At 31.8% G+C, this 27,457-nt stretch overlaps 4 protein-coding genes across 4 annotated transcripts; all 4 read right to left on the bottom strand.

Annotated features, from left to right (window-relative positions):
- Positions 1-6,625: 6,625 nt before the first annotated feature.
- BHLH92 (basic helix-loop-helix (bHLH) DNA-binding superfamily protein) lies at positions 6,626-7,895 on the bottom strand. Its single transcript, XM_068633812.2, has 2 exons — positions 7,486-7,895; positions 6,626-7,242 (listed from the first exon to the last, which is right to left on the bottom strand). The coding sequence occupies exons 1-2, from the start codon at positions 7,858-7,860 to the stop codon at positions 6,934-6,936; spliced, it is 684 nt and encodes a 227-aa protein (XP_068489913.2). The 5' UTR covers positions 7,861-7,895; the 3' UTR covers positions 6,626-6,933.
- Positions 7,896-8,587: 692 nt separating this feature from the next.
- LOC137827605 (protein SIEVE ELEMENT OCCLUSION B) lies at positions 8,588-11,811 on the bottom strand. Its single transcript, XM_068633811.2, has 6 exons — positions 11,553-11,811; positions 11,338-11,427; positions 10,418-10,830; positions 10,261-10,349; positions 10,029-10,165; positions 8,588-9,872 (listed from the first exon to the last, which is right to left on the bottom strand). The coding sequence occupies exons 1-6, from the start codon at positions 11,739-11,741 to the stop codon at positions 8,790-8,792; spliced, it is 2,001 nt and encodes a 666-aa protein (XP_068489912.2). The 5' UTR covers positions 11,742-11,811; the 3' UTR covers positions 8,588-8,789.
- A 2,479-nt stretch (positions 11,812-14,290) lies between these two features.
- LOC137827604 (protein SIEVE ELEMENT OCCLUSION B) lies at positions 14,291-17,823 on the bottom strand. Its single transcript, XM_068633810.2, has 7 exons — positions 17,415-17,823; positions 17,241-17,330; positions 16,530-16,963; positions 16,343-16,437; positions 15,815-15,948; positions 15,242-15,727; positions 14,291-15,153 (listed from the first exon to the last, which is right to left on the bottom strand). Exons 1-7 carry the CDS (start codon positions 17,619-17,621, stop codon positions 14,515-14,517), a joined length of 2,085 nt encoding a protein of 694 aa, XP_068489911.2. The 5' UTR covers positions 17,622-17,823; the 3' UTR covers positions 14,291-14,514.
- A 4,190-nt stretch (positions 17,824-22,013) lies between these two features.
- On the bottom strand, positions 22,014-26,508 carry LOC137827603 (pentatricopeptide repeat-containing protein At1g80270, mitochondrial). Its single transcript, XM_068633809.2, has 3 exons — positions 26,357-26,508; positions 25,662-26,190; positions 22,014-23,440 (listed from the first exon to the last, which is right to left on the bottom strand). The coding sequence occupies exons 1-3, from the start codon at positions 26,389-26,391 to the stop codon at positions 22,196-22,198; spliced, it is 1,809 nt and encodes a 602-aa protein (XP_068489910.2). The 5' UTR covers positions 26,392-26,508; the 3' UTR covers positions 22,014-22,195.
- Positions 26,509-27,457: the final 949 nt, after the last annotated feature.

The raw sequence follows: 27,457 nt of genomic DNA, 5'->3' as shown, positions 1-27,457 counted from the left end.
CATCCCCACTTACTGCTTTAGTCACAATCCACACTTCTTTCTCACATTACCCCTACCAGATTATTTGCATGGTAATTTTTAAAACTAACCCCATATTAATCGAATAAACAGAGCGAAATAATAAAAAGGAAAAACACATTAGAAAATTGATTGTTAATGAAGTTCAGCGCCTAATTTTCAGAAAATTGATTATTAATGAAGTTTAGCGCTTAATTTTCAGAAAATTGATTGTTAATGGATTTTGAAAATTGATTGTTAATGGATTTCAGCGCCTAATTTTCAAACAATGAACCTACCGACGTGGAAGTTGAAATTAAACCAAAATCAATATATATATATATATATATATATGATATGTTGAGACCCTCACATTCTCATAAATTAATTTTTTATTTTATTTTATTTGAATTTGATCTTATCTCATATATTTTTTTTTTTTTGAAGGAAATAGACATGATATCTTGTTTGATTAGAAATCTTTAGAACTACAGTGAATTGAAGCATTGTACAATAATTCAATTTACCTTGTCGCGTTTTAGAACTCGTGACGTCAGATAAAGACAACATATGGAATGAGATATAATGGTAGTTACTTGAGCATGATTACTCTATCTTTTAACAACAATCCTCAATGTTGTAATTAAGGTAATTATTTCTCTTTCTATCTTCAGTTTTTAACATATTAAATGAATTTAATTATTTCAATTTCATTGGTTGAATCTGTTGATTGATTCAATGAAATGGGCATCTAATATTTAACACACGTTAAGTGTACCCTTTTACTTAAATTTTTAATTATATGTATCCGGAATTTATTTTTGAAAAATATAGCTTTATTGTTTCAAAAATAAATATATTTAATAAAAAAAATGTTTAATTTTTTACGTCCTAAGCACACACAATTATCACAGATGGTTTGATATGAAATCAAAGAAACTTCAAGCATTGGTATTTCCTAGATCTTAATCTATATATAAACTAATTTACATAAAAAAAACTAATTCTAAAAGTAAAATTAAACAATTTTTTAAGTAAAAATTATTTGAAAGACAGTTAAATAAAATAAAAAATATGAGTTTTATGAGAATTTTTAAAATTCTACCGTTAATCTTTTCCTTTTATTGGTGGTGATAAGATGACGCGAGAGAATTAGTTTACGAGCGAATGCGTAAGGATGGCTCTAACTCATTATTGCAAAAATCCTATATTCTGTTTAAGGCTAAATTTTGTATTAGAGAAGTGAGTAAAAATTATATGATAACACCAAAATCATAAAGATAATATAATTTTTTTTAAATTAGGTTACAAAATTATTGTAAAAAATATATTTCATATAATAGTAAACATTTGTCTTTCTCAATAAATGTTTTTTATGGAGGAGTCTTTGAATTATTATTATTTTTTATGTAACTTCTTTTATCTGTAAGAATCTTAACAAAACAAAATTCAGTAGTTAATTCTTACTTTCGGATTTAAAGATTTATTTATAAAATAATTTATTAAAAAACTTGTTATTCAATGTAAAAAGTTGCATGGAAGATTATTTAACTTAAGGTGGAAAGTATTTGTGATTTATTTATTTTTCCTTCATCAAACAAAAATCCAGATTCAAAAGAAGTATTGGTGCTTGAATTTAATAAAACAAAATTGTTCTACGAGCATATTGCGCAGTCAGTTTGGAATAGAATATCTTAATTTATACTTTTGAGCAATTTCTTGTCAACTTTCTCCCTCAATAAGGAGGAAAACGAATGGAATAAAGACTTAATTAACATTTTATTTTCCATAATGTATCTTTTATAGTTTTTAGCTTTTATTCTTTACTGACATATTTAATGCGATTTAACTTTCAAATTAAATTTTTATATATAAATTGCTCTTATATTACAATATTTTTATCTTAATCTTATGTACATATATATTATTTTTTTTCTCACTATTTAATCTCTTTTTTCATTTTCACCTCTATAAAACAGTAATAATCTAAAATAAAAATTTGACTGGACAGAACAATAAAACCTGTGTAAAAAAATATTTTCTTCTTTAAATATATGCAAATGGTAGTAATTTAGTTTTTTAATAAAAGTTCTGATTTAATCCATGTAAAAAAATCAGGATAATAATATTTCACAACAAGAAAATCATGAAATAAAAATAAATTTTAAAAATAAAAAATAATGATATTAGAGATATTTTTAAAAACTACAAAACTTTTAATTTCTAAATTAGTTTCTATTATTATTAAATAGTTTTTAAATTTGTATCTAATTTGTTATCAACTTTTGATTCTAAATAATTAGTAGTTAAAACTTTGTTACTAATTAAATATCAATTTAAAAAATATTTAACAATAATAGAAATCAACATGTTTTTTACTCTTTAAAATTATCTTTAATTTAGTTACTATAACAACTAATTATTTTTATTTTTAAAATTGGTTTTTATTTCATGATTATGATTTTCTTGTAGTATTTGTTATAAAATTACAGTGTTTAAGAACCTGTTTAATATTTCCTTAAAAAAATGGCAATTCAATGTTAAACTATATTTTTTAGAGAAAAAAATCATGAAATAATTTTGTAATCAATACACAATTATTGTTATTATAAATTTTACTTATTCAAAAAATAAATAAGAATTAGTTTTTCGGAAACTAAATTAGCATGTATTGTTTTTTCACATATTTAAGCACGTCATGAGTTTCCACAGTCATTATTTGACTCAATAACTGGAAAATTGGTATAAACAGGACAAATTGTTGGTTGTTACGATGAGATATTAGTTTTGAAGAAATAGTGCAATGCAACTTTAATAATGACTTGACTTGACTTGGTACCAAAGTGGTCACCCCATCAATTATGTACAAAACAATAAAAACATAAATTAGGTTAATAATTTATTGTACTAACCAATAACCGACACAGCTAAGAATAAATTTTAAAATATGATTTAAATCCATCAACCAAAATTTCCATGTACTGGTCATTGATCGCGCGTGGCAGGAAAAAAAATGTTTGAAGCAAGTTGCTATGGAATATGAACATAAAAGCGAAAACGACAAATTCATATTTGTTGTTACAAAACAGCTTTGTTCAATATTTCTTGTACTCTGTTTCCTCGAAAATTTCCAAAGTCTCCTAGAAAAGGACTTTAAAAACCATGTAATGGGGTTGTTGAACATGGATTTGGAAAACATTGCAGCAAACATAGTTTCCTCCAACCTTCACTTTTTATTTTTCATATTATTTTTCTTTTTCTTTTCCACAATTCTAATTTCAATATTACTTAAAAGGAGACAAACTTCTTTTCAATCGGATATGATTAAAAAAAAGACCCTCTAACTCGGATATTATATATTGTTTTAATTGAAATATAATTAATAATTTAATACATAATTTATATCAAAATCTATAAGTAAATTAAAATTATAAAAAGTGATGTGATAAATTTCTACTACTTAAACTCAATAAATTCCAAACTTTTTTAGGATATGCATTAAAATTTAAAATTATTATTTTTTAAAATCTGAATCCAACTCATGATGCTTTTTTAAGAGATCTTTAATTCATCTTCACGCCTGTGGATAAGGAGGACAACTATGGTGGAAAAACTCACGTCTCTTAAAGCTTTTATGGATTTATCTTTTCCTGTTTTTAATTTATTGTCATCTTTTATCTTTTATTTTCTACATCTAGGTAAACCTTCCTTTATATGGCTTAATGATGAGAATTTAATGAATATTTATTTTCTTATATTTGTCTTTATTTTATATATCATTTTCTTAATTCTTCTTAAAACTTGAATAATATCTTAAGTGGTTTGTGATTAAATTAGACAGGTTAATATTTGTCTCATAAAAAATTAGCGGTTGGAAAGTGGAAAAATGATGTTAATATCATGGGTTGGCCCATAAATAAGATGTGAGAAATTTCTTCTAGTATATCAATACTTTCTTACTGTGCTTCTATAGATGTGAACACAATCCTAATATTTTATGGATAAGAAATATTTTTTGAATTCATCAATCCAAAAATATTTTCTGAATTGTGTAATTTAAAATTTAAAAATATATAATTTAGAAATAATATTTAAATTATACAATTCAGGTTTTTCAAAAATATATTTGAATTATGTAATATGAAAATGTAGAATATATTTCTAAATTATAGAATATATTTTCAGAATGATAAATCCTAAATTATACAGGAGTAAAATATAATTGTAAATTTAATGGCAGTGAATAATACTTTTTTAAGCTTAGTTGATAGAATTTTCTGATCATAGGTTGTACTTATAAAGCTGAATAATAGTTATGTGTGTTATATGACTAAAGGTGGATTTGGATAATAAGATACTTAAATCCTTATTAAATACGAAATAGTCATAATAAGCACTTAGATTTAAGTTATTTTTATAAATGAAGAAATCAGTTTTTAAAATAGAAACCAATTCTTTTATCAAATTAATTAATTGTAATAGTAAATAAATTAGAGACCATTTTAAAAACTAAAAAAATGTTAGTTTTTAAATTAATTTTTATTATGGTTAAATAGTTTCTAATTAATAACAAATGTTTTAACTACCAATTATTTAGTTTATAAATTTGACAGCAAAAACATTAATTGCTAATTACATACCAATTTAAAAACTATTTAACAAGAAACTAATTTAAAAACTATTTTTTTTAGTTTTTAAAAAATCTTTAATTTAATTACTATTATAACTAATTATTTTAATATTTAAAAATTTATTTCTATTTCCTGAGTTGCAGTGAAATATAAGTTGTTTCTATTACTTATCCTAGAAAACTTGTTAAAATAAGTTGAAAAGAGCCATTTCCAAACACTTACAGAAGTGCATATAAGCACAAATAAACTTTAAATAAGCTCTTCCAAATAGACCTAGATTTGAGCATGGAATTCATGGTTCCAGCATGAATTTATTTAAATGCTGAGAAATGTGATTATTTTAGTAGGGAATTGGTGCCAAACCCAATGTGTCCTATATACTAATGATGGTTGAAACCTTATGAGAGCTAACAAAAATTGGTTCTTAAACGGGATGCCTAACATAGTTTGTTCTAATGGCTAAATTCCATGAACTAGCATTTCCTGATACAACTTCAGAGAGTTCACCTCTCAAAGAGGTAAGAATAAAGGGTGTTTCAGGGTTAAAGAGAGACACATCAGGGATGTTAAGGTATGTCAAGGAAAGAGGTCGCATTGTACTAAATTTGGTCATGGTATATCTTTGATTTTAAACAGTTCCAAAAGAATTAAAAGAGTAAAAACTGTGAAGAATTATGCTATTTTTGTGATGAAAAATTCACTTTCAATCCGTCTTAATAGACAATATATATTTTTGCAATTGGATGAAATTTGAATAAGGATGCATTAAATGAGATTCCTCAGTTGGTAATATTAGAGGAACTTGTTTTGGATGATCATCATTTATCTCTCAATGCGTTGAAGGGTGGTAATGGTGTGAGATAGTGTTAATAGATGGAGATAGCTCTGATAATTCTTTGAATGGCTTGTCATGCCTTTTGGCCTCACGAACTGAACATGTTTCAAAGCTTAGTGAATGATATTTTTAAATGTCTTGAGGAATCTTGTTCTCTTTTTTCCCCATGACATTTAATATATAGTTCTTCACTGAATGAGCATATACATCATTTATAAGTGGTTCTCTAAATCCATCAACAACAACAATTATATGCTTGATTATATGGAATACCGAGATCAATTGTTTCCGACAGGGACAAGGTTTTTATCAATTCTTTTTTACAACATCTATTCAAAGTTCAAGGAACAACGTTGGTCATGAGTTCTTCCTATCATCTACAATCAGATGGGAAGATAGAGGTGTTAAACAAAACATTGGAAATGTTTCTCAGATGTTTTGTGTTTGATAATCCAAAAAGTTGGTATTCAATGCTACTGATTCTGTGTCAGTTCAGGAAATGCTTAGAGGTCGTGATGCTTTATTACAAAAACACAACAATATATGAAACATCAAGCCGAAAAAATAAGAGATTTACAGTTTACAGATGGAGATTTGGTTTTACTAAAACTAGCCATATAGGCAACACTCTGGCTTTGAGAAAGACTCAGAAGTTGAATATTTGCTATTTTGGACCTTTTGAGGGTCTAGAAGAAATTCACCCTGATACTTCCCGAATTCACCCTATTTTTCACATTAACTTGCTCAAGAAATTCATAGGGAGCCCTTCACAACAATACATACCATTGCCTCTAACCACTACAGGATTCGGTCCTTTAGTTGAACCATTGCAAGTTTTTGAAATCCCATACCATCATAAGGCAATCATAGTTAATTTCTCAAGTTTTAATTCAATGAAATTCCTTAGATTATTCATCTGCTACTTGGGAGGAAGTTAAAGAGATTAAAGAAAACTCTACTATGTCCTGTAGTTACCAGCAAAATTGAATCCACACAACTTTTCCACTCTAGGAAAATTATCAATTCCTCTAAAATCATAATAAATAAAAACTACAAGACCATTCTACTAAACATAGCTGTTTTCCACACCACGCCAGTGCTCCTTAGGTCTCAGTTTGACTCATGATTGTATTAATAATTTGTTACATTCTGGAAATCTTCATTTAAGAAAAGAGCATAGTAATTCTACGCAATCTTTATTTAATAACTGAATTTAAGTTAAAATTGAAATAGTGTTACACGTGCACAAGCTTGACCACTAATAAAAAAAAGAAAGTGAATTGACCCAACCACCCGTGTGTCTGTCTATCATCTACTCTATTTACAAATACAAGCTTCACTATTAATAAAATTCTAAATCTATGGTCTTTTGTTTTTTCTTCCAACTTTCCAATGAACCTTCCCATCAACTTCATCCCTTCTTTTCCAACAACATTATCAAAAAAATCACACAACTTCTCATCACCAAACTTATACCTCCTCACCACTCTCTATCTCTAACACTGCAAACAACTCCTTTGGGGAGAAACTTGATTTGATGCTCCTGCTGTCCACTCCTTCCTCTTTCAACCACTTCAGCCTCTCAACCATTGAATCAATTCCACACTTGGGATGTGCAATTCTCAAATGTGCAATCTTACTTCCTCTATCATGCTTCCTCACAAAAACACCTTCAACATTTGCTTCAGCCTCACAATTTTTCCTCTGCAGCTCTTCTCTGCATCCTTGTAGCCTTACAATCACCTTTGCTGCTGCTTGAATTACAGAGTTATTATCTGTCTGCCACAAAACATGAAATAGAAAGTGTTGGGGAGATTCAAATTTCAAAATATACATGCATTCTGTTTCGACCACTTTCCATCACTTTTACGTAAAGAAAAGAAAGTTGGGCTTTTCTTAAAATTAATTTACGTATAAGTTCAATTAATTTTATACTTTTATCCTCAAAAGTGTTTATGGGAATATATGCATAAATAAACAAAAGATATTCGTAATAGTATATATAAAACAATGTCTCTATACTTTAGTTCCATGTGGTAAAATTGAATGCAGGGCCAAGCAACACTGTCTCTGTCTCTGTCTTCTCATTCTCTCGCTGATCATGTGCCTGAAACTGCGATCTCTTTCATTCTCTTCTACATTCTTTCTCTCCAGAGGGAAACTTTTCCTCAAGAACGCAAGCATTCTCTTACTCGTGCTCTCTGAATTTGACCCATTTAAAGGGTTATTTCTTCTGGGTAGATCTGTATATGGAACAAAAGCACTTTGAGTTGCTGGAGGGAAAGCTTCAGCCTTGATGATATGGGAATATTGAACTACATCACTTTGATCAGTGCGCAAAAGGGGTTGATCCCAGAAAATCTCACCCAGAAGTTTCTCAGGAAAAAATGAATCCATGTAGTACTACTGTGCTTAGTGAATTTAGTTAAGAGCATTTATGCCTTATGTGCAGCAGAGGAAATGGGGTGCGACTAGATAGCACATTGAAAACATGGTCTATTAAACTGTGTTTGACCGTTGGTAGGTCAAAGTTTATACACATAATCAAGCTCCAACCAATGACTATTTTGGAGGGTAGCCCCCGATCAAGAACCCACCAAATGATGGACCCACTTCATCACCCACCTTTCGTGAAACTATAGTCAACTTTGTTTCCATTGGATTGGGTATGGTATAAGCAAGAAAAAAAAACATAAACTAACGACCCAAATGAATGATGTCAACACTTGGCATTAATTTAGTTCAAGTTAAGAGGTACAAGTAAAAGCGTCAAAGTTAAAGTTATTTAATGTAATTTTTTGAAGTTAAAAATGATCACGTATAGTGTAGTCTTGGATCTTGGAATTTATAATAAAGACAAAGAAGAAAAGTTTAAAAACTTAGCTTACGGAAAACCTTTTTTATGCAGTTGTAGTGTAGGTTACTTTCAATAAGATCGTTTATAAATAAATAAAAAGGATCATATTTGTGTAAGCTTAATTGGTATTCAACGGCACCCTTATACACATTAACTCGATTATACATTGACTCTTTTTTTTTTCTTTAACTAAAAAACCTGAATATGGAGCAGTGAAAGTACTAAAAGATGGGAGAAGAAAGAAAAGATTGAAAGGGTTGGAATGGGTTGCAGAAGGAATTATTTATTGAATTATCTAACTCAGTAGATACAAAATATGGCATTATTTATGAAGTGGTCGCAAGGGACCCAGTTGTGCAGAATCACAAACATGCAAACATAGATATATAGAAAAAAAAAAAAAAACACACTTAGGAATTGAGGTTGGTGTAGTTTGTCGAAAACAAACTGAGGTTGTAATTGATGAGGTTTAGGCTTGGGTTGTCGGGGAATTGAAGGCGTGGTCAGCGACATTACCACCATGGCAGCACTTGTAATTAACGGAGGTGACCTCCATGACGCGTCCACAAGAGGCATTGGGGCATGTTATGGTTGCGAGCACATCAAGAGTGTTGAATTCGCATGGTTGAGGAGCAGGAAGATGACGCTTGGTCTCATAGTACTCTTGGAAGGCAATGTCGAAGCCTTCTTTGACAAGAACTCTGTCTTTCCACTTTTCGAAGTCAGCCACAGTCTGATACATGGGTTGAGCATGCCCCAAAATCTTGACGTTGGAGCCTTTGCTGAGAATGGCCCATCCCTGCGTGTCCTGCTTCAGGCAAAGCAGAGACTTCACTATCTCTTGGATCTGACAGTCCAACTTCTCCGAGTGCTTCTTCTGCCTCTTCCCTTCCACTCCCATCCAGAACCGTGGAACTATCTTCGGATCATCCTTCCCCAAATGGTAATGCTCTATTATTGCATCTGCCCTCTTTATTGTGTCGTGCCTCTTTATCTTATCCACTGCCACACTGAATTCTCTGCTCCACTTGTCGCTGCCTCCATATATGAACACATACCTATCACCTTTCACCTGTATGCCGTGAAGATTTGTTTTCTTCACTTCATCCCAGAACCATTTCCATTTCTGCGCAAGTAGGTAAGCATCTGTTTTTCTGAAAGGGAATGCGTCGATCCCCCATTCGAAGATGATGTCCAAGGCATCATCATTGAGCAGCACACCCTGTGGTTTCACCACGGGAAGTATTGGTTTACCCTGGAAATTTAGATCCTCTTCAATCAGCCTTTTCCCTGGCAAGGCTTCAACGTACTCCACCACGTACCATTTTATGTTGCTCTTCAGAGTGTTGAACACCTCCCTCCGCTCATCACCCCATCCACTCTCCATCGGAATCCACAAAATCTTGAACTCCTCTTTCTTGAATCCGCTCCTCTCATTCGGATCCTCCACCAGTCCCTCGTAAATTGAATTCAGAAGCCGAATCTCGTCTTCTATTCTGTCCAACCCCGAAATGAATAGCAGCACGTGCTTCTCCTTGAAAACCTCGACATTCTATTCACCAACAAAAACACAATTCATTAGCTTATGTTCATGATATCTCTATTCCTTTATCCCTATCACACTCTGTTTAATATATTAATTGTTATTTAATAATAAGACGATTTAGAGCTTATAATAATTCAACACTGAATTAAACATATACGATACCACTATCCTTCTGGCGTTGCCATCGTATATTTGAGCGTTCTGGGAGCCATTTTGAGTGATCAAAAGCTTCAAAAAGTCTACGATGTCTTTAGGCTTGTTAAAGTTCCTCTTACGCCTCCGGTATTCTTCTACACGATCTGCAACAGTCAAAAATGTTAGCGAGTAAATTTCTTTTCATCTCGATCTTAAGTAAAAACTAGATGAAAAGGATGATATTGAAGGAAGCATGAACCTTTTTGCCACTCGCATATCACTAGTTGCCTGGTGAACTCATCCAGAGCGGGGGAAAGTTTGGCACGAAAATCCAGTAACTGGTAGTTCCTGAAACATAAAAAGTTTATGAATTACTTACTCGACAACATTTGACATGAAGAGCATGTAAGACTTACGATACACCCTGGATGTTGCTATTGCAAGCGACAAGGGAAGCGACAACCCAGTAAACAACAAGTGGGATCAGCTCCAATGCATCCGACAAAGCAGGCACATCCTCGGTGTCATAGCTTTCATCAGCAGACAAGGTTCCCCAACGATTGATCTTCTCAACAGCCTCCAGCACCAGCTTCACTGTTGAGTTCAGATCAACTAATGGAAGCTGTCTATGCTGAACCTGATTCAGCACTTTCAACGAGTTCCCTAGAGGGTCTGATGCTTGATAAATGTTCCAGAAGTTTCCATACTCCAAAGCAAAACCGGCTAGAGCTGTCAGCACTTTTGCATCCCACGAGAAGTTTCTCAGTTGTTGAAGAATCCTTAGGGTTGTTTGGTGTGCGTTCTCCAGCCCCGAAGGGGTTGTTATCATCTGTCCTTGACCACAATCAAATCAATTACTCAAAACATTTTCTAATTCATTTTCTTTTATCAACTAAAGTTGATAAAAAATTATACTTGCACAAACACTAAACCAGACACATAAAAATATAGAGACAATATAAGAGAAAGATGCACAAATATATATTATATAATTATGTGTATAACTATATGTTTCAGTTTTTGTTTGTAGATAGATATTTCTTATGATTTAAAAAAATTGTTTCTTATAAATTTGAATTTTTAAAAAATTAATATATTTCTTCTTTTAAAAATGTTAGAACTATGTTAAAATTATTAGAATTATTAAAAATTTAATAAATATTTTTTAAATTAAACATTTTATTAATATGTGTTCTATAAGTATCGAATATCATAAAAGAGTCGTGTCTTGTCTGTACGAACATACTATTTAAATAGATATGCCGAACGTCATAGTTTAAAAAATAGAGTGATTTCTTTTGCAACAAAATCCACATTAAAACTCGAGACAGAATACCTGGGAGGACATGAGCTTGAGTTTGGCGAATTCTGGTTTGAAAGTGCTTATGGAAATAGCATTTCCTGAAAAACCATTTTGCTCATCGATCTGCATGACACCCAAAATTACAGTGAGGAATTGAAGATATAATTACCAATGACTAGAAAAAGGGAATCTATAAAACATAAAAAAAGATTTGGCAAGTTATATGAATATGATTTTTGTTAATTTACCTTAAGAATAGCCCCAACAACTCTAGTTGATAGCTTGATAACGCTGGAGACCACGTTGAAAAGTGGCTCACTATCAAACACTTCGTCATCGTAAGTGTGTGATGCGTACACTTTGTCAATGATCTCACTGTCACTCAAATGAAATGGGTTTGGCAGCTGAGGCTTTTGTTCAGGTTTTGCGATCGACATGTTGCTACTTCGTACGTTAATTAGTTTGGTTGGAAATGATGTCTTGTGCTATCATTAAGTTGCTACACCTATTTATAAGTTCAAATTCTTGGAGGCTTTACATTTGGAATAATTATTAACTTTAGGCTCTTTAGAGCAAAATTTTAAAAAAGCATATGAATACACAGCTTCTTTATTCCTGTATAGAAAACGTGAAATGTACCCTCTCATGCAAAGTTCAGGTTTACCCTAATGGATTCTTTGGTCAGTAGCCATATGATAAAGGATATAATTGCCATGTTTTTTTCTGCTATTGAGATTTGATCAAACTTTAGCTTTCTCAAACACTTGTCTAAAGTTTCAAGGCAAGAAGATTACGGTGGACAATAAAAAAAAACAAGACCATACAAACCTTATATGACAATGATTTGTTTCCTTTGTTGGAATGGAATTCCTTCAACTTTTGTTTTCTTGAAGGACGTACGGTTGAAGGTCACTTGTCCCTAGGTTCAAGGCAAGAAGATTTCATAGCTATTCACGGTGAATTTTGTCTTCATCATTACGTTACTTCAATCAAAATGTGTATATTTATACTGTCTAATTTAAATTATATACTTCAATAATTTTTTAGAACTTAATTTTAATCATATTATAACATGCATATGAAATAACACAATTTAAAAATAAAATATTATTATAATTATTAGATTAGCAGTTATATAATGTTGTATCTCTAATTGCATTTACAAGAGCTCGTATATACTAGAGTCAATTTATGTATTGAATAAACTAATGTTATTATGAATTTGACTTTTTGTGATCTTCAGTCTTATAAATAGTTTGCGCATTTTGACTAATATTTTTGGAAAACAACTAAATATTAGATAAAATAGTTTAATAAAAATATTAGTAGTCATTGAAACATTTTAAGCTATCCTCTCAAATATTCTTTAATACATGTATTCATTACCGGTACATATCCTCTCAAATATAATCTTTGCTTAAGTTTAACAGCTAGATTTTTTTTTATATCAGTAAAAAATAAATAAAATAAAATAAAATATTTCAAAAAAAATTTAATCTTTATACAAATATTTTATTTTAATTTTTATATAGAAAGTAGCTAAGACAAACCTACCTAAATATTATTAAAGGATCCCTCAGGAACAAGTTAATTGCTTGATCTTGAAGCATTAAACAACTAAAAATGTGGTTAAATTAGGCATACTCATTTTTTTTGTGATCTTTAAAAGTTTTGTGTTAATTCATAAAAAAATACAGTTAAAATCTGGTGGTCCCTAAAATTTGGTGATTTTATAGTTTGTTAGTTTTATGGGGTTTCCATTTGAATCATAAGATCTGAGCAAAGTGGTTTACTGGGCAAACACTTTCCTTGAGAAGGACCGACCAAAGGTTAAGGCAAGAATATTATATTGGGCAAAGTTATTCGATGAATGTGGTGTGACAAAGAAGCAAATCCTGAAATGCATGGTAAAATTATTATTTTTATAATAACACCATTTAGTGAGAAGCTATGCTTTTATGCTTTTTCTTTTCATAATTGAAAAGTGTGAAGTTTAAATAATTCACAATTGAAAAGTGTAGAGTTATAAATAAATAGATTTTGTTTGGAGTTTTTTTATAAAAAAAACAAACAAAATAAATTAAGAGGAGCAAAGTGGAGTGATGTGTCGTAATGGTGAAAAAAATGTGTTAATTTTTGTTTGAAAAAAATATATAATAATATATTAGTTTGTAAAAAAATTTACATTATCGGCATATTCTTTCTCTGACGAAGAAATATACAGAATAGTTGATATACCATTACATGTATATGGGATAGTATCATGCAAGGATTTTACCTTTATTATTTTTTTTAAAAGCTCAACCTAATAGTTGATACCATTTCAATTATATTATTTTACATTCAGATTGGGACGATTTTAATTAATATGATATAAAGATTAATCAACCTCGTGCAAGTGACACATCGTAGACAAGCTATGAACATGAACAAAAATTTGTGAACCATGAGCACAACTTCATCTTTCATCTTTGAGTGCCCTTGAACACGGAAATCCTATGGTAATACCACGATTTCTTCTTTGTTTAAAATCCTCCTAGAGACGCCATTTTCGTTTAAAACCATATTCTATAGGTTTAGGGTTTAGAAATTATATGCATATATATAGGAGATTTACAACGCCCAAATAACTGCATGAACTTGAATGCCTACATTGGTGCCTACATCCATTATTGCCTATGAAGTCTATGAAGTGATATAATAGAAAAGAGGGAACGGTAATTGGAGCAATATAATATAAATGTGTGTAAACCTCAATTTATGATATAAATGTGTGCATACTTCAATCTTATCAGCTGGTTCATGAGATTGAGTTAGACTTAAAATCTATTTTGTAATATGATTTTAGGATCATATTCCAGTCTATCCTAATAAGTATTTGTTTGCTTGCAATTAATTTCCATATTTTATTGTTTTCTGAACAGAAGGTAACTCAGAGTATGAAAGAGGAAAAAGAATAAAAAGATAAGAGGAGAATGCAGAGTAGTTTGAGAAGTATCTCTTGGATTGAATCAAAACCAATTCAGATAAACAAACAGACGCTGTTTGAAGCCATTATTTTCAACCCACAGAAGGGCACAGAATAGGCTTCATGGCAACAGCTGACACGTATAAAAATGATAATATGACAATAAAGCAGCAGCACAGATAAATTGGAAACTCGGAACAAAGTCCTCCACAAAACTCATGATGATGATGATGATGAATGAACTAAGAAGCGTACTTCTTCTCAATCATGACATTGCCACTCTCTGGAACTTCAGCCTGGTTATGAGTATGACCGTGGCAGCACTTGTAACTGACAGAAGCAATCTCCATGGATCTGCCACAACCAGCATCAGGGCAGTTAATGGGGTGGAGAATGTCAGCAGGGTAGTTAGCCAACTGCATGTGGGAACATTCCTGAGGGTAACTGCGCCGCTTCTGATCATAGAATTCCTTGAAAGCCACGTCAAATCCTGATTTCTCAAGCACCTTCTCTTTCCATATTTCAAAATCTCCCGCAGTGGACAGCATCGGTTCCCCACTCCCCAGAAGCTTCACGTTCGACCCTTTGCTCAGCAGAACCCACCCCGGTTGCTGCTGTTTCAGGCACAGCAAGCTCTTTATCTCGTCAATGGTGGGGTCCTTGTGCGTCTTCTGAATCATGTTCGCAAACAAGCTCTCTATGCCAATCCAGAAGCGAGGAACGATCCTCGGATCTTCCCTTCCAAATGCGTAGTGCTCTATCACTGCGTCTGCCCTCTTGATGATCTCATGCCTTTTGATTTTTTCCACTGCCTGAGTGAAGTCTTGCATCCACTTCCTGTCACTGCCTCCGTAGATGAAGATGAAACTGTCTGCTTTGATCTGATTCACAAGTTCTCAACAGTCAAACAACAGCAACAATGCTAACAATTTTAAGGCTCAAGTTTTGTATAGTTTTGGAAGCACTTACAAGGTCTTGAAGTTTGGGATTGACTTTCTTCATTTCGGCCCAGAACCAGTTCCATTTCTGCGTAAGGACGTCATCATCAGAAGGTCTGAAGGGGAAGGCATCGATGCCCCACACGAAAATCATGTGCATGGCATTGTAGTTCACCACTCTTCCTTGAGGGTTCAGCACAGGGATGATGGGTTTGTTCTTGTAGTTCAAGTCCTCTCTTATGAGTCTGATTCCTGCTAAGGGGTAGAAGTATTCCACCACGTACCATGGCATTTCTAGCTTCAGATTATCGTACTCTGCCTTGTGCAGAAGATTCCAGTCTTCCACCACGGGCACCCACAAGATCCTGAAGTCCTCTTTCCTGTATCCTTTCACTTCCTTAGGATCTTCTTGCAATCCCTCGTAGATTGATTGCAGCAGCCGAATCTCATCTCTGATGCTGTCCAACCCAGAAATAAACAGCAACACATGTTTCTTCCTAAAAGCTTCAATGCTCACCTGTTTTTTTTTCAAAAATAAAATAATCAGCTCATGTTCATGTTCATGTTCTTGTAAAAAATATATATCTTAGAAATAGTTGGTTACCATTTGTCTAGTGAGGCCATCGTACACATGTGGCTCGTGAACTTCGTTGTGGTAGATAAGAACCTTGATAACCTCAACAATTTCTGTCGGGGTTTGGAGCAACTTCTTACGCCTCCAGTAGTCTTCTAGGTCACCTGAAATTATTACACAGATCATCCTCATCAGCTTTCAATTTATATTTCTATAGATATTCTTTCATGTCATTGTTACAGTGAATGACTAAAAGCTCAAATTTCAGATGACAGTTAATTCATCTCAAAAGTGGTTATACATGAAATCGATTTTTAAGTTATTTTCAATTATTAATTTCAAAAAAATTAATTAAAAAGTGTTACTGCATCTTAATTTATAATATATTTCACACTTTATAACAGTGGATCGAGTACATAACTGTTGGAAACATTCCTTAACATTTATCGTATCTATTACTTTCTCATTTTAATGTTTTTTTTTCTTTCTTATCTCTTTCACCACACCACCCTAATGCTCCCTAAAATGGGGTTGATCATATATAGTTTTTTCCCTAACCTATTCTCTTTCTGCTTCTGGTCAGATTCGCCTTCAATTTGCTGATAACGGCAGAAAGCTTGTCGTCAAAATTCGCTATTTCATATCTGTCATCCCTGCAGAGAAGTGATTGCAATATATATATGAGTAATGTTATTTATATAATCAATATATATTGTAATTTAGAGAAGTTGGAGAATGAACTTACGATTCACCAAGGAAGAAATCAAAATGATTAGCACAAACAACAGTGGTGACGATTGCCCAGTAGACAGCAACAGGGATCTCTTGCATGGCTTCAGCCAAAGCTGGGACATCCTTCAAGTCATAACCTTTGGTGGAGAGCCTCTCCAACTCAGAGATGCACTCAACCGCCATCAGCAAGTTCTTCACCAAACTGTTGTAGTCTGCAACGGCTTGCCTATTCCTCTCCACGATGTGAACTCGATGCATCTGTGCCAATGATCTTCCCAGATTGTCTCCTGTTAGAACCTGAACAAGATGCCAAAAAGTTCCATATTCCAAAGCCAAAGCAGCCAGAACTAGTATTGCTTTTCCATCCCACGAGTAGCTCCTCAGCTGGTCAAGTATCGACATTGCTGTCTCGTGCGCCTTATGCTCACCATGAGGCGTGTTCATCATCTACACTCGCAAAATCAGTTACTAACTATACATGCATGCATATTCATTCATACAAAAGTTTGGTAACCTCAACAATCAAACCCAAGTTTCTCATCTCAAATTCATATAAATTTGCATTCTTACTTTAGTTGTATAATGATTTCTTCTCTAATCCATATTTATTTATTTATTATTGTTGATAAAAAAATAAGGTTCAGAATTACTATTGCTGATAATAAAAGTGGAAGTGTCAAATAAATAGTAATCCAAAATGAATACTAGCTTCAGAATTACTGACCTGAGAAGCAATATGCTTGAGTTTAAGGAACGGTGGATCGAAAGTGGACAAAGCAACCTTGTCTTCGATAAGACCAACGGGTGTGCCAGTCTGCAAAAACAAATGCAAAATGATTAAACACACATATTTGTGGAAGTGATCAATGCATGGATTCATTAACCGAAGATTAATTACCTTAACAGCAACACTGTCAGCAACTGCAGTGGCACGCTTGATGATGTTGGAAGTAACGTTGAAAAGCGATTCCAGGTCGTGCCTTTCAGCGGTGTGGACGTGAGTAATGTAGACTTTCTCAAGGATCTGATCATCAGTCCAACCCAAAGGGTTCGTGTTGGTTTGAAGCAAAGGGTTGGCTGGGGAAAGTGAAGCTGCCAATGCCATTGTAGATGATCTCTTTGTATCTCTCTCTCTCTCAGGTTTTGATGCAAGTTGTGTCTTCTGCTCTCGCAGCTTGGGCTATTTATAAGACTTAAGAGTAAGTAAGAGTATAGAGTTGCAGCAAGTGGTTTAGCAGAGAGAATCTAAGAGGCAGCTCTTTTTGTGACATCGATGATGGATTTTACCGTTTAGCCTTGTTTGGTATGGAGATTTTGGTGATGGTTTGGTGCAGCTTTTGCTTTAGAAAAAGATGAGGGTATATTTGTTCTCAAATGTTGAAGGAAGGAATAATTGTATATTACTAAAGGTTAAAGGAAGGGAATGTTCAATGGAAGAGTGAGACAATTAGCAAGGGATACCATGCTCTTTTGTCTCCCTGGGCTTAGTAATGACGTAACTGCATGCACAGGATCACATCACTTCGATAATATTAATGAATGTCCATATGATGTGATGTGATCTGATGATAACTTAGAATTAGATAACTATCTACTCTTTAAAGGTCACTTATATTAAAAGTATACTGTTTTATACAAATGTTAAACTAGATTAATAATTTTTTTTTTACAATTATATTACAACTTTAATATTATTATTCTAATATATTTTATATTATTTAATTATAAATTTATCTTTTATTATATATATATATATGTGCATTTCTCGTTAAACTATATATGTGCATCTGGGGAGGAAAAATTTGAAGAGATTCTCAAAGTTATATATATTTAAATGCTTAAAAAGAATATACGTTATTGGATTTTTTCCATGTTAGGTGCTTAATTTAAATCTTATAATTTACTTATTATTACCAAAAGCGAAAAAGCATTCCAAATCTTGCTTTATTCTTGTCTTTGAATGCAGTTTTGTACCCAATTTTTTTTTTCTTGTTTTGTAATGTAATCATTGAAAATCATAACATTTAAGCATATATATATATATATATATATATAAGTAAACTTTTTTGTGATTTAAAGTAAGAGAGAAATTATAGTTTAATAGTCATGAATAATATATAATTTTTAAAATTGTACTAAAAAGCAAGAAAAATACATATTGAAGAAAACACAATGTTTGCCAATTATGATAAATTAAGTATGAGCACAGTTTATCAATAAAAGACCCAAATATAAACAGTTTATCAAATCTTTGTAGTGACCTTGTAAAATCTTAATATTTTTTAATATATTGGTCTAGATCTAAAATATATAGATGACTAATTCATTCACAAAACCTAGGTAATATTCTTTATGATGTCTCATATTTTAATCCTATTTTTATAAATTCAAGACTGTATTTAAGATATTAGAATCAAACCCAACCTTGTTTTTTTAATAAAGAGGGGTATAAAGTAGTATATAAATAGTGTTTCAACACAATTATTGTTTTAAAAACATAATAATATTATTTTGAAGAATAAATTAATATACTTGGACAAAAATTACAGTGAAATATTAATTACACAATACATGTGAAATATTAATTTTAAATTTTAATGAATAATTTTTTGAATTATACAAATTTCACCCTATAATACGCATATTTATAAAAGAAAGGTTGTTGTAGCATTTATTTTTCGTCCAAAAAAATATTTACTGTGTTCACTAAATATATTAATATTATTTTGATAAACAAACTAATATATTTTTGATAAATTTTTGAATTTCTTGATTGAATTAACAGTGAATGTAGCAGTTATTCTTCTGTTGAAAAAAAAGTGTTGTTTTGTTTATTTGTTTCCTTCTCCATCTTATGAACTTTTGTTTCCTTTTATCGTTTGCTTTCATAACTTTCACGAAACTCAAACTTATGATGTTTCACGTTAAACCTTTCCCAATTCAAGTGGGATCCTCATCACACACAAATAAGTTCCTAAGTTAGCAAAATTTAATAATTGGATTTGGTTTTAAAAAAGAAAAACATAAAATATGTTCTTCAATTAGTATTCTTTAAAAAATGATAATATTAAGATAATCGATTATTAACTTTATTTGTCAGTGATTTGTAATGTTCGATTGTATTGGCAATGCCATTATTATATTCAAACTATGATTGGAAATATTATTTTCATCAACTATTAGTTGAAAATGTAGTCAGAATCAATAATTAAATTTTGCAACATATTTATTTATTGATGTACGAAGGTAATTTTGCTAAGGTAAAGTAGTTTATGTACGAGTTAAATCCTTTTAAAAAATAAAGGAGAAAAAATATTTCTACTAATTTTGAAAAAAAATAATTATTTAATTTTCTATTTATAAATATTTTTCTATAAATTTATTCAAATGAACTCAAGAAAATATATATCAGTGATTTTGTAGTTCCTGCATATCACGTTTTAAGTCCGAAGAAAATAAATTATGTGTGTTTACCTAGCAGCTTAATCTATATTACATTTAGATTAAAATTCTTTTCTCTTCATGTAGAATTTTTTTAAGTGAATTGATTTATGTAAATTCTGTTAAAATTATGAGAAGTTCCCATTAACATTATATACAACTCATTAAATAATATTTAGAAATGATAAATAACTTGTTAAAATTATCTAACGACACTTTTAATTACGAGTAATATAAAAATAAATCTCCCTTAAAATCAACTTTTTTAGTGTTTAAAACTATGCAGAATAAATTATATGCACAATGTGTGGATATAATAAGAAAGTAATTAAAATGTTTCATAAAATAATATTATAATAGTATACAATATTTTTAAAAGCCCCGTGATAGTATAAGGTTATTATTTAATTTTTTACATCTTTAATGTATTTTTTACTTATGATTATGCATAAAAAATATCTTTATTTAATGATAGTGTTTTTAGGTTATTTTGCAGTTCACAACTAAGCTTCCAACATCCAAGATTTGATTCAATATTCTGAATGCCTCTTTTTCAGCTTATTGAGAAATATAACAGTAGAGGAAACCCTTTAAAAATAATTATACATTCCATGATTACTCCATAATGTGAAATCTAAACCTCATTTTGTTATTGAAGAAAAAGCAGATGAAAACACGTCAAAATGAAGAACATAAAGAACTTTACAGAGCATAATTGTCGTGTAAATAGAAAGTAATTAAGATCTAAATCCCTTTATTATGGGAATTTTAAATCCTAATAACATATATTTTGTGAATGTCTTGGGAAATATGGTACTTCATTTATGTTTTGCAGGTCATATGATATGAATATTTGTCGAGTACCTACCGACCAAAAGCTACTTTGATTTTCCTATATTTTGTTCTTAGCCATTTACTCCCTTTGACTGGTTACAAAATATAAAACGTGAGAAAATGTTTGGATTTTAAATTTAAAAGAAAAAGTACAAAGAATAAAATTATAAAAGTATTTACTTTAAGTTTTCTTTCTTTTTTTACTTTGTTTTCAATAAAAAAAAATGTTCTGTCGACTATTTTAATGAAAAAAAAATTGTATTAATAGTGTACTTTTTTTACAGTTGATAATATTTGTGGATAGTTTGAAATTACATTAGACATATATTAACTTGAATTTAAATGTAAAATTGTTGTGGGCGGCAATTTTATTTATACGTTTGTCACAACCTAACAAAATTAATTAAGTATAACAGATGTTAAATATAAGGTGATTGATGCGTAGTAATTATTTGATTATTTTGAAATGAGATTTTATCTAGGTTTAAATGTTTTAAATACCCAAAAGTATATTATTTTTTATTTCAGCACCTATTTTTTTTTTAAGCTTTGAATAGTCCTTTAATAAGGATTCAAAAGATATGGTTTTGGTAATTTTTTAATGAATAACCAAATTAATATAAAAAACTAAATCAAAATTACCAAATTCAAAATATATTTAATGCGTTAACAAATCTGATAGTAATATTATGTTTATCTATATTAACATAACATGAATTAACATATTTATAAACTAATGAAATTCAGCAGAATCTCAGTTGTATTTGTTTATTGTTTTTATGATAAGGATTTAACCTAACAATAAACTTTGTTGAGATGAATACGTATTCAAAAGAATAAATAAAAGTCAAGGCAATAAACTAAATCCATTTCAAACACAACTCATACAGACAATTCAAATATTGGACTGAAATAATTTAGGATCCAACCCCCAAAACATATGGCAAGGCTTGCCTAAACAAACTAACAAGTCTTTCTGTTTTCTTCTTCAACTGGGGAAAGTATTTGATATCAGAAAGCTTATAACCATGCGCCATTGAAAACTTGATAATTGAGTTTGAACATGCTAATATTCAGCATTAGATACTAAAATACTACTACGAAAAGCGTTAATGTTATTTCACTGAAGAGGGATGGGGGGTAACAGCATTGATCTACTATCTTGTTATCCTATGGGGAAAAACATTGTAGCCTCTAATTAAAAGGAAAGGTACACAATAAATGGACGTTATAAAATCATAAAACCAGGACCTAAGTATTAATACATGCTTATAAGCAAAGTCCATCTAACTTGTAAATGGCAGTACAAGACAAAACGTTCAAACTTGGATTGTGCAATCTGCAATTCAACTATCTAATAGTAGTTGCATGGAAAGACTAGAAACAACTGTCATAACAATTTTCTCAATCAAGTAAATCGGAAATTGCATTTTTCTTAAATGCTTCAACTAGAAGCAACTGGCTAGCCACTGATTTGTTGGGAAATATGTTATCAGCTTTCATCCTCTCTCTAATGCCATAGGCTGGAACCTTGGCGTTTATATATGCCTGTATCAGAGTTTGGAACTGACTTAATCGAGACGTATAACCAGACTTTCTCATTCCCTGGAAAATCTTCTCCGAGTTATGGACGTCACCCCTCTTTGCATACTGCTCTAAAATAGCCATATAGGTGCTAAACATTGGTTGCAACCCATACCGTTGGATTGCCTTCTGCAAAATAGAGTCTGCCTTTTCGACTTCACCTGCTTGGATATACAGTTTCACTAGTGCATTCCAGGTCAATGGGCCTATTTCCAACCCCTTATCTGACATTCGCTTAATAAGATCCTTACCCTTCTCTAGCATCTTATTATTTGCGTAAATTGTCAGAAGAACTGAGCAGTTCTTGGCATTAAGTTTCCATTTCTTTGACGCCATCTCAAAAATTGCTTCAGCTTCTTCAATTTTCTTTAACTTTCCCAAAGCTTCAACTGCAGCTAAGCAGTCATCAACCCGAGGCTTTGATTCACAGACCTTCCAAATTCTCTCCACTTCGTCGGCCTTTCCCAGGTCTGCATACAGACGAATTAATGTTGCACATGCCCACTGATTTTGTTTCAAGTTTTCACCTTCAATCTCCTTCAGAATAGCTTCAGCTTTTTCATTAAGCCCAGCTGAGGTGTAATGCCTAGCCAAGATTGCCTGAAGTTGGAGATCTGGTTCAAACCCTTCTGCCTTCATTGTCTCCAATACTTGCTCCATTCCAGCAATATCATTGGAGCGGCCCTTCGTGTCTACTAAGATCCTGTAAGTAAAGAGACAAGGTTTGACATTCTCTTTTTCCATCATTAGTAACACATCAGCTATTCTCTTCTTGTCCAACTTCCTGTACAACATCAGCAACTGGTTACAAGTAAATGATGTAAGTGGTAAATCCAAGTCCTTCATTTTGTTGAATATTCTCTCTGTTGCCACCAAATTGTTCTGACTAGCGCAGTTGGCCAGTAGCGTCCGGTATAATAGCTCACCTCTAAAAGATTGTGGAACACTCTCGATGTATTTCTCCGCCTTTTGGTGGCCACGTAACTTGGCAATTAAATCAAGTTTAGAAGCATAATCACTCTCCACAAATTCAAGCTTCTTGTTCGACTCTAACCACTGAAAGAGCTACAGTTCCAACAAAAAAAAACATTACAGTATAAAGCATCATATTGGAAAACTGTAAACTGAAAAAAGGTAAATATACATTATCAATGCCAACCAGTGAATTACACAGATATTATAGTTATTACTACAACGTAGAATACATCTATGGAACAAAACACTCAATGTCAAACAATGTCTATTTTATTATCAACTGAAGAAAAAAATGTGCTACTAAAAGCATTTGCAACTTACAAATATGCAGGGGAAAAAACAAAAATAGAACCATTCCCCCTACTCCCCAATCCTAATCATACTTATCAAAACCTGGAAAGAAGTGTGGAGCAGAAAACTTCAAAAGTTCTATATAAGTTCAAGAAATTCTACAAGTTATGTTATGTTACAGGTATGCTCAACTCTAAGTAGCCAGTGAATGCCTGCCAATAATAATTTTCTCAGAATAGTTTCATTAATATCTAAACTATACAAGATGAAATGAGTTTTCCAAACTATCCACTAATCTGAGTTTTGATAAAAAGAATCCTCCAGTTGATTATACGGAAATATTTGGTCTTATAGACTTATATTCTTTTTCTAAGGTTATTCTGCTGGAAATGGTTTGTGTTTCAGATTTAAAAATCCATATGTAGTAGCTATTGAGGTCTGCATATGTGTTTCAGAAGTTTGAATCCTACAGTTGCCAAGTAGACTCTTTTCCCATTTCTAATCTTAACTAAACCTCTCGGTAAACACATTTTCTATTTGCAACCTGTTTTAGCACTGTCTGTGAGATGGTTTTAAATTCTGATTCTTCCATTTTGGTTATTCTGTACACACCTTTGGATTAATTGAATTCTGGTTTTGGATCACTCGCTGGAAACTTTGGCTTTTCTGTATGAGGAGTCTAGAATTTGGTTGCCTGTATCTATGAGATTTGTTTTAGAATAAATGTAGACTTTATTGCTTTAGTGTTTGCCTGATATTTATTTCTGCTGAGGGTAAAATGCCCTTAATCTGATTATCAATTTTAAATAAGATTTCCTCAAATTATTGAAACTACTTGGAATCGTAACTTGGTTATGATTCACATAGTACTGAGTATTACTTTTGCAAATAACCCATATGAGTATTTGATTTCTCTTAAGATCTCAAAGTCATTTTGAATACTAGAAGGAATCCTATGGTTGTTTTCCCAATAACTATTCTCATAGTTTAAACATTATTGTACAGAACTTTAAAACTAAAAGGGTATTCTTGCATTCCACACTGAGTTTATCACTCAGTTTTAGCTTTATAATACTTCAGAGAAAGATCACCTCCCTAGTAACCATCATGATTAAGATAGAAGTTGTTCAGATTCACAACCCAGAAAAAGATTTGTGGCGTACGTTTATGATGTTTTCCTGGTTTCATTACTGTATGCAGCAGATAATATGGGTAAGTGGGAGCAAGGGGATACCAATCGTAGTTAACAACCACTGACAAAAAATGTAGTAGCAGGATGTCAGATTGTGCGGATGACTATAATGATAGATCTACAACCATAATTTATAGATTATGCTGGCCAGTGCCATAAGGGTACTTATTAGCAGGACGTGGAATATTTAAAATAAATACATAGGTGTGCACATGCGTGTGTTAAAAACAATATCCTTCTCCCATTATATGAGATTGACTGCAAGATCAGATGACAATTAAAATTAAATTCCCAGAAATACTTCCACCTCGAGATTCACTGACCTTTAGACATCCAAATCACCTCTACCAACTCTGTCATTTTTACATTGATGAGTGCACAGCAGTATCTACTTGTGACTCAACTGTCCATATCCTATCATTTCTAGCATGACAACACAACCATCTTAACATACTCATTTATACTACACCAACTTTTCCTCCAGCATGCACTACCATAATACACTAAAACCTCACATTGAGCTTGGTAGCTACTCTGTGTTCACAACGTGAGTAGGTGCTTAAAAGAACTATTTAAAACTAAAAATATTTATAACGTCAGCATGGAAAAATCAGAAAAGGGTTAGTAGCAGAATGCAGAGTGATGTAAAGAAAAAGATCTGCAAACTGTCACAAGGGTGAACAGGGAATTAGCAGCAAAATGGGTGGATAATGTGTGATTAAGGTTGTCAAGCAATAAACTTGAAACATCAAAGGCAACCTAAATTTATCAGAAAAATAAAAGTTTAACTGGCTACATTGATAGAAGATAAAAGTTTCATTAATTTACCTGGAAAGCCCTCCCATACATTTTACGCTTCCGCAGATTGCGCACAGCCAACATGATCTCCTTCCGACTTAGTTCTTTCCCTTGTTCGACCCACTTATTGAGAGCAGAATCAATGGACAAACCAGGAGCATTTACAATTGCCTTGAATAGTTCCGATTGAGTCTGTCTACCTGGTGATTTTTTCTTGGTTGGATCAGTCTCAGCATCAGATAACTCCAGCTCATCATGTAGTTTTTCATCATTTTCATCCGCATCAGACAAGTCAGCGTCAGATTCATCATTACTCCCACCCTCCACCTCACCATCATCCTCTTTCGTGCTGCTAGCGCCGGCTTGTGAGGAAAGCTCGCGCCAGCCCACAGCAAAATTCCGGGAAGCACAGTCCATGCCGCAAAGCACATCAGCTGCCAGAAATCTAGCGTAGGTGATTTCACGAGACTGGTGCATAGCAGTCTCATTTTCAACCCAAGTGGTTGGCACTAAATTGACAGAAGAAGCACGGGTAGGTCCCGCATTAAGCACTTGGCTCCTGCCACAATAAACACCAAACATAAGCTAATCACAAGATTGATACAATCAGGCACTGTGCAGTAGGATTAAACATCAATGAACAGAAAAGAGAATCGGTGTTGATCGGAATTTTGAGAATCGGTGTTGATCGGAATTTTGAGAATCTGCGTCTGAATGAAAGTTACCTGAGACGAAGAGAAGTTCGACGAAGTGTCCACATGATGAGAAGGTGCAGAAAATGCGAGAAATGGAGCGAAGGCTTAAACCCTAACTACAAACCCTTTCCTTTTATACCCTGCCTAAACCCTCTCCACTCCACACCCTTTTTTCTTTTTACATAAAAGCCCTCACAGATTTATCTAAATACTGATTTATAGTAAGATACAAAAAATTATTCATTTTTAAGATTTTCATATTATAATAAGAAATAAAAAAAATATAGGGAAGAATAAGTGCATTCCTTATATTATGTATTTTTAGGATTCCTATTTATTTGTTACAAAACATGGACCTCATATGAACATGAATGGTACGAGAATAAAATTGTTGTTTTTTGTTTTTGTTTTAATATGATTTTAGAGGACTCAATTAAAAGAACACAAAATGTTATTGAACTGAAATGGCAATTTAGGTAAATGTATGTTTATATTTTTATTCAAAATCATGTTGAGCAACAATCTTACAATTAATTTCTCTTACCAATATTTAGTGATTTGAACGGTTTTTTAATGACAAATCAACACGTCTTAAAATATCATGTTAAAGCATTTATGTGACTTTTTCATGTTTGTAATATTTTTTTTATATAGTTTTGTTCTAAATTTTTTCTAGTACGTGAATAGCTTATAAATTTATTTGTAATTTGTAATCATGAACAACACAGGGTATTAGTTTGTCCTTTTTGTAAAAATGAAGTTGAAAATAATTTTAAAATGTTAAATTTAGAAAAAGAAGAAAAGATAAAGTTATCACATATTTGTTTGAGGTATTTTACCAAGATTAGAGTGGGTACAAATGAAAAAAAAAAAAACAACGGGCAATGCTTGCAACAAAATATATTAACTTGTGGGGGAGAAAATATGATATTTTTATTTAAGTTCTCATGCTATGAAATGTGATAAAACAAAATGAATGAGTCAAATTATTTTAGATACATCGGAAAAGTTAAATACTACAAAGATAGATCAAATAGCACTTTGTGAATTGTTGTCTAATCTAATTATTATGCATAATTTTTCTAAATAATTTGTTGAGTATATATAACTTAGTACTTGGATATTGTGTCT

Source organism: Phaseolus vulgaris, chromosome 7 (genome assembly GCF_051622355.1).
Source record: "Phaseolus vulgaris cultivar YP4 chromosome 7, ASM5162235v1, whole genome shotgun sequence".
NCBI lineage: Eukaryota > Viridiplantae > Streptophyta > Magnoliopsida > Fabales > Fabaceae > Phaseolus > Phaseolus vulgaris.
The sequence above is the reverse complement of the archived record's forward strand: the minus strand, read 5'-3'. Positions and strand labels throughout refer to the sequence as shown.

Excerpts from the sequence above, each read along its gene's own strand:
- LOC137827604 (XM_068633810.2), bottom strand. The coding sequence starts at position 17,621 with ATGGCATTGGCAGCTTCACTTTCCCCAGCCAACCCTTTGCTTCAAACC. Across the intron at positions 15,728-15,814 it reads ATGGCCTCACTAGACAAATG|GTGAGCATTGAAGCTTTTAG; the intron begins GTAACCAACTAT and ends AAAAAAAAACAG. Across the intron at positions 15,154-15,241 it reads ATCCCAAACTTCAAGACCTT|ATCAAAGCAGACAGTTTCAT; the intron begins GTAAGTGCTTCC and ends CTTGTGAATCAG.
- BHLH92 (XM_068633812.2), bottom strand. The coding sequence starts at position 7,860 with ATGGATTCATTTTTTCCTGAGAAACTTCTGGGTGAGATTTTCTGGGAT. Across the intron at positions 7,243-7,485 it reads TTTTACCACATGGAACTAAA|ACAGATAATAACTCTGTAAT; the intron begins GTATAGAGACAT and ends GTTTTGTGGCAG.
- LOC137827605 (XM_068633811.2), bottom strand. The coding sequence starts at position 11,741 with ATGTCGATCGCAAAACCTGAACAAAAGCCTCAGCTGCCAAACCCATTT. Across the intron at positions 10,831-11,337 it reads TCAAGCTCATGTCCTCCCAG|ATGATAACAACCCCTTCGGG; the intron begins GTATTCTGTCTC and ends GGTCAAGGACAG. Across the intron at positions 10,166-10,260 it reads GATATGCGAGTGGCAAAAAG|ATCGTGTAGAAGAATACCGG; the intron begins GTTCATGCTTCC and ends TGACTGTTGCAG.
- LOC137827603 (XM_068633809.2), bottom strand. The coding sequence starts at position 26,391 with ATGTGGACACTTCGTCGAACTTCTCTTCGTCTCAG. Across the intron at positions 26,191-26,356 it reads CGAACTTCTCTTCGTCTCAG|GAGCCAAGTGCTTAATGCGG; the intron begins GTAACTTTCATT and ends TTATTGTGGCAG. Across the intron at positions 23,441-25,661 it reads TGTATGGGAGGGCTTTCCAG|CTCTTTCAGTGGTTAGAGTC; the intron begins GTAAATTAATGA and ends TTGGAACTGTAG.